We start from the raw sequence: 14,462 nt of genomic DNA, 5'->3' as shown, positions 1-14,462 counted from the left end.
CAAGACACAAAGACTCAACTGAGACTAGACAAATGTAGACTAGGGAAATATTACACCTAGTGTGCACTTATCTCCAACACTCTGGAGGTGAAGGGAAGACTCAGCCATGACGAAGGCTAGCACTAAAGGAGAAATGGCCAGCACAAGCAGCTCTTCAAAATGTTGAGCAAATGTAGACTCGTTTGAACTTCACCACCTTTGTGTGAAGTTGGAAAATAATGGCGACCTTTCAGAGAGGATCTCTCTCTCCTACGAGCTGCACTCCACATAAACAGGAACAGCCAGCACAAGCAGCTCTTTACAATGTTAAGCAGGGATACGGCAAACAGTAGAACTAGATGTGGAAACACAAGCAGAAGAGCAAGCAGAAAGAGACAATAAACAAAATGTATTGCACAATAAGCAACTCCTCTCACAAGAACAAGATGATCCACATATGAGGGTCTAAGGTCCACACATGAGCCTCAGTGGCCTCCACATGATGATGCTCCACCCTTATACAACGTCTGGGTAGCACTAGGATTATACCACTCATCTGTCAAAAGCTAGGACCATGACCAAATAGATAGTTGAAAAGATAATAGCATCAACTTCAACTTTTTTTAAGGTTTCCACTTACCTTGAGGAAGCTATGGAGCCATTGCATGTACTAAATGTTCAGAATCAAAGCAAGTTCATCCTATCAAGCTCTGCTAGCTTAATGAGATAACACCTTAAGGCAGCAGTGGGGGATTAAATGTTCAGTGAAAAGTAAGTTGAACCTTTCACTGCCTAAGCTTGATATAGTGTCCCAAAATGAGCTTCCTTCATACAAAGAGAGCTGCCTGTAATAGCTGTAGAGCCATTGTTCAAAATCGAAGAAAGTGTATCCGTCCATGGCCTAAGTTTGATATAGAACCCCTATTAATCTTAATTTCTCATGTTAGCTTGCACTGCATGCCTGGTATATATGATAATTGATTAAAGTTATTTCTTATTTACATTGCTCAGTATGATTTGTTCATACACACACGAGCACATGTGCGCGTGCATGTGCATGTGGGTGTGTGTGCGTGCAAGTGTGCACTCACAAAAAAAAAGTGTGTACACACACACACTCTTACATGTACGTGTGTGTGTGTGTGTGTGTGTGTGTGTGTGTGTGTGTGTGTGTGTGTGTGTGTGTGTTCAAAAAAAAAAAGGTGTGTGTGTGTGTATACATATATACATATGTAGATATATACATATATACATATGTATGTTACATACATACAGACACGTATGTACGTATGTGTACGTACATACATACATACATACATGTATATATGTATGTATGTATGTATGTGTACGCACACACACACACACATACATACATACATGTATATATATATATATATATATATACATCCCTTCTTTTGGTACAAAATCATCCTCCTTTATCATGTACCCTAAAACATTTGAAAAAATCAATAGGGAGCCAGAGATGAAGTGAGCATCAACCAAACCTGAGAAGCATTCAAATCTGGAAGACCTGGAGCACCAAAACGGCGTGGCAAGGTGTTACGGACGAGCTGTGGTTCAACTTCATGCCCCAACAACCGATGATAAATGTACCTGCAAATATGCAAGAATATGTATACAAACTAAATACAAACTTTGAGATACATAATTACAATTTGCAGAAGTCCCATCTGGGGCAATTGATATATCTTATCATAGACAAGGAAAGAAATGAATAAGCAAACAAAGCTGTACCCGCTGACACTGGTCTCATCTACAGCAAATGTTTTCATGGCTGCCTGCATCCTGTCAAAACTTGTGCTCTTCCATACAAAGTCGACACTGAAATTGTGATTTATGTCGATTGGAACACCCTGGAATTTTTCGTTTTGTTTTTTGGAGAGGCAGACATATAAAAATCAGTGGACAGAGGAACCAGTACACATCTACATTCCTAGTACCCAGATACACACTACAATCAATGAAAATCTCAGAAAATTAACACCCCCAACCTGGCTTGCCCTTAGCTCAAGGGCAACTTCCTCCTGTGAAGTAAGCTTTATCTGCATATTCCCACATGGGAGAGAAAAAAAAGAACAAACAAAACCTATAAGAATCAATGCACCTCTCTCTCTCTCTCTCTCATCCTCTCTCTCATCCTATGCATCCAGTGATGTGCTCATAGCAGAGTATACCATTAACTCTTCAAGACATATATACCTTCAATAGACTAGAACATATCCAATCTTACAAATTAAAGTTTTTAAAAGAGTAAATGTGAAAAATTAAAAAGAAGAAAACAAACTTAGTAAGCAAAGCTACGCTTATGTTCTCCTCAGTACCCAAGCATAAGCTGCCATCTGGGTTTCGAAAGATTACAGAACCTCTTGGGTAAACCCACTGCCTACTAAGCTTTGAGATCGCAATCAAACAACAAAAGATTTGAAAGCAAAAAGGAAAAACCGAGCAGAAAATTAGAAGACGACGTGCGAGAAAAGAGAGAGAGAGAGAGAGAGAGAGAGAGAGAGAGAGAGAGGATTAAATTAGTCCATCACAACCCAACCTAACCCTGAAAGTTTTTAAATTGTAAAAGAAACAGAAAGGAACAACAATTAATGTGCTAAAACAAGGAAACAAAGAAAACGAACGTACATATAACACAACAAATTAAACATCACGCAGGAAACAATTATTATCATTATTTTGTAAATAGTTAGTTTTTTATTTGTTTATTTCAAAATTAGAATAATAAAAAATATATAAAATAAACGAGGGAGAAAAAATATAAAACAAATTTATATTATATTTACATGCGTGCGCCCGCACGCACACACAGCAGAACTAAATTAAAAAGGTACCTAAGAGTACATGACCTCCAAAAAGAGAACAAATCTAAGAACTAAAAAGAAAATGGGCTATGAAGCTCCCCACTATGTATTTTGATTCTCGTTCAAGGATCCTAAACATACCCAAAACCAAATTCCAAAGACGCAACGACACAACGGAGGACAGAGTAGAGTTTCTTCATTACTTTACTTGTATTATAGCCCTTTCTAAGAAGTAATACAATCAAATTACTAATGGAGAGATAAATGCACTCTTACTTGTGCAAATACGAGAGAACCTATAGGATTGAGAAGTAATCACTCCATGTTTAGCCATATTAGAGATATGTTTGAGTCAATGTGAGGCATTCGTATGATAGCATACTCAAGTTGTTGTCATTTATCATAAATATCAACTTGTTAAACCTCAGAAAGATAGTAATGCTAAGGTCCAAGACACTAGCTGCACAATTAAGTTCACAAAACTCTCAAAGATAAATCCCTCCACCAAAAGAGTTTTGGATCTTTGTACATAAAATCTTTAAAGTTTGGAATGTCTAACCTAACTTAGTTTATGAAGAACGATTGGACAAGTCTTACAAGAGATCAAACGCTCCATAAACTCAAATTCAAGAGTAAATGGTAGAAGCTTGCTAAGAAAGCAGCACAATTAGTGAGTCTCCTAGAGTTATGAACAAATTATCTAGAAGGAAGTTCGACCAACAAAGGACATCTTCATTTTGTGCACCGTTTCTTTTTCAGATCTACGTCTTGCTTTTTAGATTTCATCCAACGAAAATCAAAATGCAAGGCTGATTTTCAAATCTTAAAACTTTGCATCTATATTTTTCATATCTACAGTTGAAAACTTTTGAAACAAGCTTTCCTATTCGTGAATTCAAATCTTCCAAGTCTATCTTAGTATAGAGTAGTAAAATCAAATGTTCCAAGCAAGATTGGAGTACATTCTCTCACTGGTACAACTCCCAAACAAAAGGCCTTGAAGCAATAACTTAACCAATTTGAGACATCCGAGTGTAGTAAAATCAAATGTTTCAAGCAAGATTGGAGTACATTTCTCTCACTGGTATAACTCCCAAACAAATGGGCCTGAAGCAATCACTCAACCACTTTGAGACATCCGTTAGAGAAGTCTTACAAACCACTCCAACGAATCTAGGTTTCTTAGGATTTTTATGAAACTTCCAAGCTGCACAGAGTTGGGTTGCAAATGACTCCCAAAGACTTACAAAAGTTTTGATATTTTAAATCGACTCCTTCTGACGTATAGAGCAACTACCATAGGTCTTTGATGCAAAGTTAACTTCTCCTAGTAGGGATTGCAAATAAAACTTTTTACAGGTGAAGACAAAATTATTTGAGCATTTATCTACATACCAAGTCACAAAATTTACGCAAAAAAATCTCATCCTCTGAAGAGACTCGAGAGAGAGCCATCACTATCAGAGATAAGAAAGACTTGGGTTGCAAATGAATCCAAAAGACTTACAAAAGTTTTGATGTTTCAAAACAAATCAAGTCTTTGATGCAGAGTTAACTTCTCCTAGAAGGGATTGCAAATAAAACTTTTTACATGTGAAGACAAAATTATTTGGACATCTGTCTAATAAGAAATCACAAAATTTTGCTGGAATTTACGCAAAAAAAATATCATCCTCTGAAGAGAGCGCGCCACCCCTATCAAAGGTGCGAACCAAAGAAACTTCTCTTAGTTTTGAAGAAACTAGATTCAAAACCGTCGATTTCCAATGTGATGAGAGACCTTGGACCCCTTAAGATTCTTCTATTTGAACAGCAAAATTTGAGACTCCTTTCTACATGGCTTTGATAGGCATGAATCCTTGGAAGAAGATAGTCAAATTTTTGTGCCTTTTAAGAAAAGATCCCTCAAAAAGGCAGTAGGAAGGATAGAAGTATCAGCAGAGACAACATGTCCTAAAGAAGTATCAATGAACTACTAACACCAAAGGGCTACTAAGAATGGCTAGCTTTCCATGCAATGTAAGGTCCGTACCAATGTCTACATAATTGAAGGCCTTTTGTCCCTATGTTTTCACCTATTTCCAAATAATCACAAGATGCTTCCAAACTACTCTAACCCAATGAGGAAGAGCAATCATAACTTGAGGTAACTTCAATCTGGAGCTTAAACCTACTTTATCAAGATTGGGAGAAGTAAATATAGTAATCATAAGCTCTTCTGAGCGCTTTTAGGGGCAAGAACTTGAGACTTGAGAAACGTCCCTTCTACCCAAAAATATAAGTCGATCCAAGTATTGTAACCTTCTCTTATAGTCTCTATAGACAAAAGTTCTTCGGTTTGAGGAGTCAGGAGAATTGTAAGAAGCACAATCTATCGGTCGAGGAGTAGATGCAATGTTTCTAATAGGGTAATCACGAGAAACACGATGCATCCGTCTAGAAGTTTACCAGTTGCTTTAGCAACAGCCCTTATGTGTGCCCCAATACATTCATCTCTAGTGTGACAGTTGTCCTTTAGATGGTAGCTGAATGTGCACACATATGCTCTCACACATACATACCTACACATACTCTAAGCATCCAATTATGCAAAGTCTTCGTCCTAAAGTTCTCTTAGCACTCCACGGGAGAAGGGTAGACTCGGCCGTGGCAAAGGCTAGCACTAAAGGAGAAGGCTGACCAAAAAGCAGCCTACATTCTCTTCATTCAAGCTACGCTTGCTTGTGGAGGCTATAATAAGTCATTTAGCCTCCCCCAAACAAGCATTTTAAGCAAAAAGTACTTAGAAAAGATAAGGCACCACTTAAGATAGAAAGAATTTATCACAATACCAACACCCCTTCTTTATGTCTATAACTAAAGGAGAAGGCTAATCAAATAAAGCTACAACTGCTTGTGAAGAGTAAACAATTTCATTTTAGTCTCTCCCAAAACATGTTCGTTCTAGTCCTCATAAGAGGGAGAAATCATGTTTGTTTTAGTCCTCCTTTAGAACAAGTCATTTGAATCCATGGCCTTATGGAGTGAGCAACCTACACTAGAGCCCTCGTCAAGAATTTTACCATCTAAAGCCACACCAATTCTACATATAGGAGCATTGGGGGCCACATCCTAGAAAAGCTACTCAAACTTCCCAATTCAGGTATGCTGTTTTTCATTTATCAAATTGGGTATTGACATGGTTATAACCCTTGTGATATGCTTTGCACTATTCTACTTTCCTGATTTAACCTTGTGCATTTCATTGACCCGAAAGTCCACAACATCTTCAATGCACTCCCTTTTGTATATCTCTAAGTCGGGCATATTTTCATGTCATTTTTAGACAATCTATTATCTGTTCCTTTGTATATTTTGTAGAAAGAATTGTACGTGAAAATAAACCAATTGGATGAACTGTCCATGTCAGCACTACATTTAAAACATGTGCAATCCATACTTCGTGATCCATACACACCAAGTCCTGAATGCACCAACCTAGCAATTCGTATTCATATCATTGCTTACCACATGACCAACGGATTGCCAAGCGGAATGGGTGCTATCTCCGGGGTAGCGTAAGCGCAACTCATCACCAGGAACAAGCCTCAATTCATTGTCCTCCTGAGCACAATTCAAAGTCAGTATGTAGCAATTGAGTAGAGATGAAGGTAACAATTTCCAACAGAAACTCGTTCAAATATTCCAAAAAACATTACACAACCACTCCTAATCAGAACAAACCTTTGGGAAAACAAAATAGGCCACTCGTTTCTTATTGAGACCAACATCCCAGCGGACAACTATATTGTCTTTGCTTTGGGATTCCTTCATCATCTGCCGTTACAGTAAGCCAGAAAATTAGCTCCAAAAAAATTTACATCCGCAGCAATGGATTGAAATTGTTTGTTATCTAAAAACTTCACCTTATCATAGTCTGCCTCCAGTTTTACCAAGGGTCCAAATACATTTTGATACTGCAAGAGAGATCAAATTTAGAATGGAATCTGCCAATCACTATGTTTGAGCTACCAAGCAGTACACAAGGCTGGTAAAGCATCCGTGAAATTCAAACACTGCAGCTTCTCCACCTTTCACTTGCCAAATCAATCCCACTAGAAGAGAGCCTTGAACTTCCAACATGCCTAGAAAGCAATGATCACCACATGCCTAAAACTTAAAATCACACCTTTTCAATGGAGAGTCTGCATCAATTTTTAAATTGCAAATTCCTACCTGGTAAGCCTCTTCATACTTTAAGGCAACAGGTTGAGGCTCATCATCCACTCCCGGCTTTTCCAAATCCTCAAGCGTTGCATCAGGATTTGATTTCCAGAGCTCCTCAACCTTATTGATTTGCTGAGCGCTAATTTGGCGAGCACGAAGCTGCTCCTGCTCAGAGGGAACCTGTTGTAACACCAGGAGGGTGCAAACGGCGAAAGAATTAGAAATGGGGGGATGAGAAAAAGTAGATTGTGCACAGCAAAAGCCAATACATGCAAGAGGGTCTAATCTGACATTCTTTGAAAAGGGAAGCAAAAGCCAATACATGAAAGTGACAATCTTCCAGAATACTTAACAACCAGATGTAAAGACTACCTTTACAAGCCATTGGAGAAAGCAGCGATCATCGATCAAAGGCTGCCATTGACTTAGATCCCAGTTCATGTCCTTCAATGCCCCCACATTCAGACAAGGCTCACGGCATAAAAGCACAACAACACTTTCGGACTTTGCCGAAATGAAACCAAGAAGAAACACATTTCTACAACCACAGTTGTAACACTCCAATGTAGTTTCTCCGAGAGGGCTATCTTTGTGAAGACAAACTTCTTTGTGCTTTGCACGCACCTGCAGAGAAAACCCATGAAATTCAAAAGATTATCCGCTTTAGTAAAAAAAGACAATTGATATTCGGTAAGGATTTCAAAAACAAGATGCATGCATCATTCTTTCAAACTCATTGGAGCAAAGTAGTTCTACTCTCCCCTTAAGTCTGGCTTTACGGGGATATTAGCAATATACGGAAATATTAAGAACGTGTTCTTGCTTGAAGAAAGGCTGTAGATGCGAGAACGACAAATAATAAAGCAAAATACTGTATAAGCCCTAAATTTTGGGGATTCAGTAATCTGCAATGTAATCCATGGTTTTCAAAATTGAGGTAAAATTTGCGGTCGCAGGAACACAAATCAACATCCTCCCACAACGCCCTTCACTGCTAAAGCTAGGTAATATGAAAGCGTTAGGATGAAATGAAAAGCGGGAGGAAAGGAATCCCTACCAGATGATTGACGATATGGGAACCGGAGGTGTTGCCACGGGAATTACAAAACCACTTGCGGCAAGCGGGGACGTTGCAGCGGACGATACAAGCGGGGTTGTGGATGCCGCAGTATTTGCAGGCGTGTTCGGGGAGGTCACGCTTGGAGTACTCATGGGAGTCATCGTCGGGGGGGTCTTCGAAGGAGAGGTCACTGATGCCGGTAGCGAGGGCGGAGAGGGCAGCAGCAGCAGAGGAGGGGGAGGAGGAGGAGGAGGGGACGGGGCCGAGGGGGGGGGGGAGGGAACGGGAGTCGGAGGAGAGGTCAGGGGGAGGGGGGGGGGGGGGGGAGGAGGTCACGGGCATCGGGGAGATGGGGGTGGAGGTTCCAGGAGGAAGGGGGGGGGGGGGGAGGGAAGTCGTAATCGTCACCTTGAGTGTTGAATTCGAGGAAGGTATAAGCGTCGGGGTGGGGGGAAGGGGGGGAGATGGTCTGAGTCGCCATAGCCAAAAGCTTCGAGCTCTGTTCTGTGCTGTTCTGGTTTGCTGCTTTTGTTGAAGATGATGACGACGAAGATGAAGAGAACCAAAAGGTCTATACCCCTCTTGTGCTTTTTCTTCTTCTTCCTTATGTATGTATGTCTTGTTTTTTTGTTGCTCCGTCCCCTTTATACATCTCCAAAAAGGCGGTCAAGACCCTCCCTCTCCTACTACGCTACTCCTACTACCTCTCTCTCCATGGATCGATCGATTCAACCCCACCACCTTCGCATCTCGAGTGTCGACACTAAAGTAATCTTGCCCGTCTATGATCTCTGGTGGGCCGCACCCATTTCGCCTGCTGCCCTATACACACCCTCTCCTTCACGTACGACGTCCCTATGGTGGCCAGACAAGTCCCTCCTCGCTCTAGCCTACTCGATTGGACCACCGCACCTCCACGCACGGCTCTCTCTCTCTCTCTCTCTCTCTCTCTCTCTCTCACACACCCCACAACATCTTGCACTTGCAAACAAAATCTTAGTCTCAAGCTGGGTGGACATCTACTCCTAGTTTCAAAGATCCTTAGAGCATAATTTGTACAAAAACTCTCTAATGTCTTTAGAAAGGAGTAGGCAAGCACACGAGGAGAGAGTAGAGGAGGGCAAAGGGAAAGTGAGGAAAACATGCAATTAAAGTTGGGGAGAAAGGGAGAGGGAGAACAATGAAACCAAAAGGTATTTCTTTTCACACACAAAGTAACCACTTAATCAATTGGAGAAGAAGAGCACAATCACACCACGAAGGCGACAGCAGACTGGGTACAATCTCCCCCCCCTTAGATGAGTGGCTCATGCTTCCTCATCTAGAGTATTTATGATATTTCATAAAAGCACCAAGGAGCCAAAATTATCCCTCTCTTCCAAAATGAGGGATTTGCTTTACATAGCCATCTTAGGGCCCAAAAATGAATTATGTCCACTACAAAATATATTGCTCAAACTTGCAATAATAAAGTAAATACAAAATTGGCCCATGGCCATATATAATGCGATGTGCGACACCTCGATCGGTACCTTTGCACTAACTCCATCCTCGCTATGAATTCCATCACCTGTACTCAAGCCGCTAATTACATTAGTTCTTAACAATCGATTGAACAAATCACCGAATCAACCGATCCCAACATAACCGCGCTCAAAGCACAATAATCAAGCACAGCACCAATAACACTAGCGACATCAGTATTAACATGGAATCACCCACAATACTGGCCATCTAGCATGGCAAAACACAAGCTAGTCAGGTGTCCCTAACTAACCACATAAAGTATCCACTAGGACCCCCACTGCATCCGGTGCGCTCCTATGGAGTACTTTGCCATAATCACACTTGACTAAAATAATAATGTCCAAAGCAAGATATATCAAAAATATAATTTCCATAACATCCCTCTTGCTTGGATTGCAACTGACCTCAGTTGCGTGTTTGATTATAGGAACTAATGAGGTCTGGAAAAGTTCCAAAAGAACCGCTCAGGCATCCACTGAGCACCATCTCTCGAATGGTTCTTAAATTTGAGCAAGTATTTAGTATAGACATTTCCTTTTCGGGTCGAGGTTTGTTGATGATCAATAATGCATTCAAGTTCTAGAATTTCTTCTTCATCAACAATCAATTGAGCCTCTTCATAGACAGGATGAATAGGTAAAGGTCCTTTGAAGGGCTTTAAGAGGCTGATATGGAAAGCATTATGTATTTTCCAATTATCAGGTAATTCAAGCCTATAAGCTAGATCATTGATTTTCCAAATCACCTTGAATGGCCCATAAAAATGTGGGGACATCTTGATTCTCAACACTCTTCAATCTTCTTTTCTCAATCCGAAGAAGTACATAATCACCTTCCTTAAAAAGCATGTGTTTCTGTTTCTTACTTCTCTTGAGCGATTGCAATGGCTTATCGAATCTCTTCGATAATATATTGATAGTCATGGGTAAATGCATCTACTGCCTCCATTCTATGGGTCAATCGTGTGATAGGAATAGGTAAAACCTTCCCATAGATAATCTCAAAGGGTGCTCTTCCAGTTGCAGAATGAGGAGTATTATTATAAGTAAACTGTAAGAGATGAAGATATTTGTCCCAAGCCTTTGGTTGACTTCCCGCATCGGCTCTTATCATATCCAGAATAGTACTATTTGTAACTTCAGTTTGTCCATTCGATTCTGGATGAAAAACTGATGAGGAATCTAACTTAGTGCCTAGATTATGAAATAATGCAGTCGAGAAATAACTGCAAAACTTCAAATCTTGATCAGACACTATAATCTTTGGCAAGCCATGATGAACAAAGATATGCTTGATGAATAAATGTGCAGCTTGCTGAGCTGTTAAAGTCTTCTTGCATGGGATGAAATAAGCTTGCTTACTAAAGCAATCTACTATCGTCCAAATCATATCATTTTGATTTGCTGTAGTAGAAAAACCTATTATGAAATCCATGGATATTTGTTCCCAAGGTTGCGTAGGAATAGGCAAAGGCATCAGCAATCCTGGGGTCTTTTCTTTATAACTCTTGATCTTCTGGCAAGTGATGCATTCGGCTACAAACTTAGCCACATCTTTTCTTATTGTAGGCCAATGAAATTTCCTGGCAGTCACTCCCCTATGTCCCATATATGATGGTTGGTGCATTTCCTCCATTATAATTTGTCTAAAGGGTCGAGTGATGCATAATTTCTTTTGATAAAAGAGGTATCCATCATTGCATGAATAGTTCAAGATAGGATTCCAATTATTATTCTCTAATTTGTTCCATATATTGGAAAAGTCTGGATCCCCTTGATAAGAATTCTTCATACCTTTGAAAGGCTGGGTCTCTACAGCAGTGATGTGATTAATACTTGGCTTTCTGCTAAGAGCATCAACAACTACATTCTCTTTTCCAAGTTGATACTAAATCATGAGCTGAAAACTATGTATAAATGATGCCCACTTGATATGTCTATCGGATATTAGTGGCTAAGTCAACAAATGCTTGATACTTTGATGATCCGTTTTGATAAGAAACTCAGCTCCCATCAAATAGTGTTTCCACATTCGTAAGGCATGCACAATAGCGGTTAATTCTTTATCATATGTACTATAATTGCATTCCACTGTTTTTAATTTTCGGCTCTCATATGCTATTGGATGACCATCTTGCATAAGTATGGCTCCAATTCCATATCCACTAGCATCGGTTACAACTACAAAGAATGGTCTAGAGAAATTGGGTAGTTGCAACACATGAGCTTGTGTAAGAGCTTCTTTCACAGTTGTAAAAGATTTATCTTGACACTCAGTCCATAAGAAATGTTTAGCTTTTCTAAGAAGGTCTGTCAATGGATGTGCAATGTATGCGAAATTCTTGACGAACTTTCTATAAAAGCTACACAATCGCAAGAATGATCTTAATTCATGTATATCTCGGGGTTTAGGCCATGTGACTATGCACTCAATCTTCTTTGGATCTACTCGAATCCCATCGGCGGATACAATGCGACCTAAATACTCTATCTGATCTTGAAAGAAACTACTCTTTTCAGGATTTATGTACAATTGATTTTCTTTCAAGAGTGAAAAGACTAGCTTCAGATGTTCCTTATGCTCCTCGACGTCTTTGCTAAACACTAGAATATCATTGAAAAATACTACCACACAATCTCGGTGTTTAAGAAAGGTTCGGTTCATCATTCTACTAAAAGTGGCTGGAGCATTAGTTAGCCCAAAACGCATAACTAAGAACTCATAATGTCCCGTTTGAGTTCTAAAGGCAGTCTTGTATATATCCTCTTCTACCATACGAACTTGATGATAGCCAGATTTGAGATCTATCTTACTAAAGACCTTGGCCCCTTTCAATTTGTCCAAAAGATCATCAATCCTAGGGATTGGATATTTGTTCTTCACTGTGATTTTGTTTAGTGCACGATAGTCTATGCCCATTCGATAGGTTCCATTTTTCTTTTTGACTAATAAGACATGTGCTTCATAAGGAGAACTGCTGGGTCTTATCAATCCTCTCTCTATCAGTTCCTCCACTTGCTTTTGAATTTCCTTTTGTTCTAACTGATTGACTCTATAAGGAGCCTTGCAAGGTGGAGTATTGCCCGGTAGGATTTCTATCCTATGATCTTCAGGTCGAGAACATGGTAGTCCAGGTGGTAAATCCTCTAAGAAACAATCAAAAAATTGAGAAAGAAACTTTTGGTGTGTAGGCTTAGTGTTTGGCTGAGTAGTCATTACCGTATTCACCAAAATCAGATATGTCTTCTCACGTTTTCTAATTGCTCTTTTGGCTTGTGTGTGGTTGAGTAAAGGACTGATCTCAGGTTGTATTAATGCCTCCATGGCATTCCTAAGATGATATCCACTCCCTGTAGTGGTGCCACTAGAAAGTCTCATGTATCCTTGTAGGGTTTGATTGAGATTTCAAGATTCTTGACTTCTCTAGTGCAATTGTACTTTGTTTTGGTAAAAGTAGCTTTGACCTTATAGTTAGATGGGAAAGATTCTAGGTTTAGCTTTGCTAAGGCTCTTTTCGAAATGAAATCATGTGTACTACCATCGTCATGCAGAATAACAACCTCTTTGCCATTAATAAAACCTTTCATTTTTAGAAGAGCATGACAATTATACTTACCTCCCTCTTGTTTGGCTGCTTCATTGTCAATCATGTGCACTTTCGCCATCGGGGTCTTCTTTCTTTCGGGACACTTAGTGGCTATGTGTCCCACCTTGTTGCACTTGAAACACCTTATTTCTTTCTTTGGAAAATTTCCACCGTTCGGCTTCGAAGAGGAATCTGTCTTCTGTGGAGCAAAACCATTTTTAGATTTAAAGAAGGGCATTTTATCAAATCTCTTTTTCTTATGGAAGGGTACATGCCGTTCCAAATCTTTCCCTTCTTTTGGGATCCCATTCTTCCTCTCATAATTCATTGCAAGAGAAATCACAGAGTTCAGTGAGCGAGGATGAAACATGTTAATCTCGGCTCTCAACTTAGATTTTAGACCTGCCACATACTTCCTGCATTGATCTCGCTCATTAACTTTCTCTAAGGATTGTAATTGGATCAGCGTTTGCCAAAATCTATCAATATATGTGGAGATCGTTTCCTTATCGAATTGCCTGAAAGTATCCCACTGTTGTTTGGCTTTTGCTTTGAAATGCAAGGGAAGAAAATCTCTCTTGATGAGCTTTTGAAAAGACTTCCAAGATTTTGGTCGCCTTTTACTATGCTTAGTGATGTTCCACCAAAGTGCAGCACTCTCTACTAAATGATTTGTAGCATATTTTATCTTATCTTTTTTAGGGAATTTCTCCCCTGAAAAATAATCATCTAGCTGGCTGATCCAAGACAAGGCAGTGCGTGCTTCTTTCTTTCCATCAAAATTTTACAATGAGAAAGCTTTTCTACTTATCTTACTCTCCTTCCTCGAATTTTGTGCTCTCAATGTGGCTTTGACTGTCCTGATAATAGGATCATCGTCAAAATCATTGTCGGATGACTCATCATTAGATGAATGCCTCTTTCTTTTCTTACCATTGATTTTCTTTTCCAATCTCTCCCTATGCTCACGCTCATCGGCCAACTGTGCCTGAAGTGCGTCTAACTGCTCTTGAAGCATGGGTGGTTGTGGCCGATGCGCCATGATAATGCGATAAATACAAATAAAGTGAAACGGAGGGAAATAAGGATAATAAGTGTATGAGAATTAAACAGATGAAATAAAAATGTGATTCAAGTGTATGGTAAGACAACGGATGGCAGAAATACTAAGTGAATGAAATATAAAGCAAAGAAATCACTTATCTCGCTCTTTGATCGGAAGTAGAAAAGAATAGAGTGGGAGATATGTGACCATTGACATCGCTTGTAGTTGTCT

General features: G+C 39.6%; 1 protein-coding gene across 1 annotated transcript in view; it reads right to left on the bottom strand.

Annotated features, from left to right (window-relative positions):
• Positions 1-8,336, bottom strand: part of LBA1 (RNA helicase) — a 42,247-nt gene extending 33,911 nt beyond the window's left edge. The window contains exons 1-9 of the mRNA XM_087393942.1: positions 8,071-8,336; positions 7,386-7,637; positions 7,023-7,193; positions 6,713-6,763; positions 6,531-6,623; positions 6,315-6,410; positions 1,992-2,042; positions 1,735-1,853; positions 1,485-1,593 (exon numbers count right to left, since the gene is read on the bottom strand). Coding sequence (XP_087250068.1) covers positions 1,485-1,593; positions 1,735-1,853; positions 1,992-2,042; positions 6,315-6,410; positions 6,531-6,623; positions 6,713-6,763; positions 7,023-7,193; positions 7,386-7,454 — 759 coding nt within the window. The 5' untranslated portion in view covers positions 7,455-7,637; positions 8,071-8,336. The remainder of the gene's footprint in view (positions 1-1,484; positions 1,594-1,734; positions 1,854-1,991; positions 2,043-6,314; positions 6,411-6,530; positions 6,624-6,712; positions 6,764-7,022; positions 7,194-7,385; positions 7,638-8,070) is intronic.
• Positions 8,337-14,462: the final 6,126 nt, after the last annotated feature.

Source organism: Dipteris shenzhenensis, chromosome 22 (assembly GCF_047967505.1).
Source record: "Dipteris shenzhenensis isolate YYH24624 ecotype China chromosome 22, Dip_SZ_1.0, whole genome shotgun sequence".
Classification (NCBI taxonomy): Eukaryota; Viridiplantae; Streptophyta; class Polypodiopsida; order Gleicheniales; family Dipteridaceae; genus Dipteris; species Dipteris shenzhenensis.
Note: the sequence above shows the minus strand (reverse complement) of the source record. Positions and strands in the feature narration are given on the sequence as shown.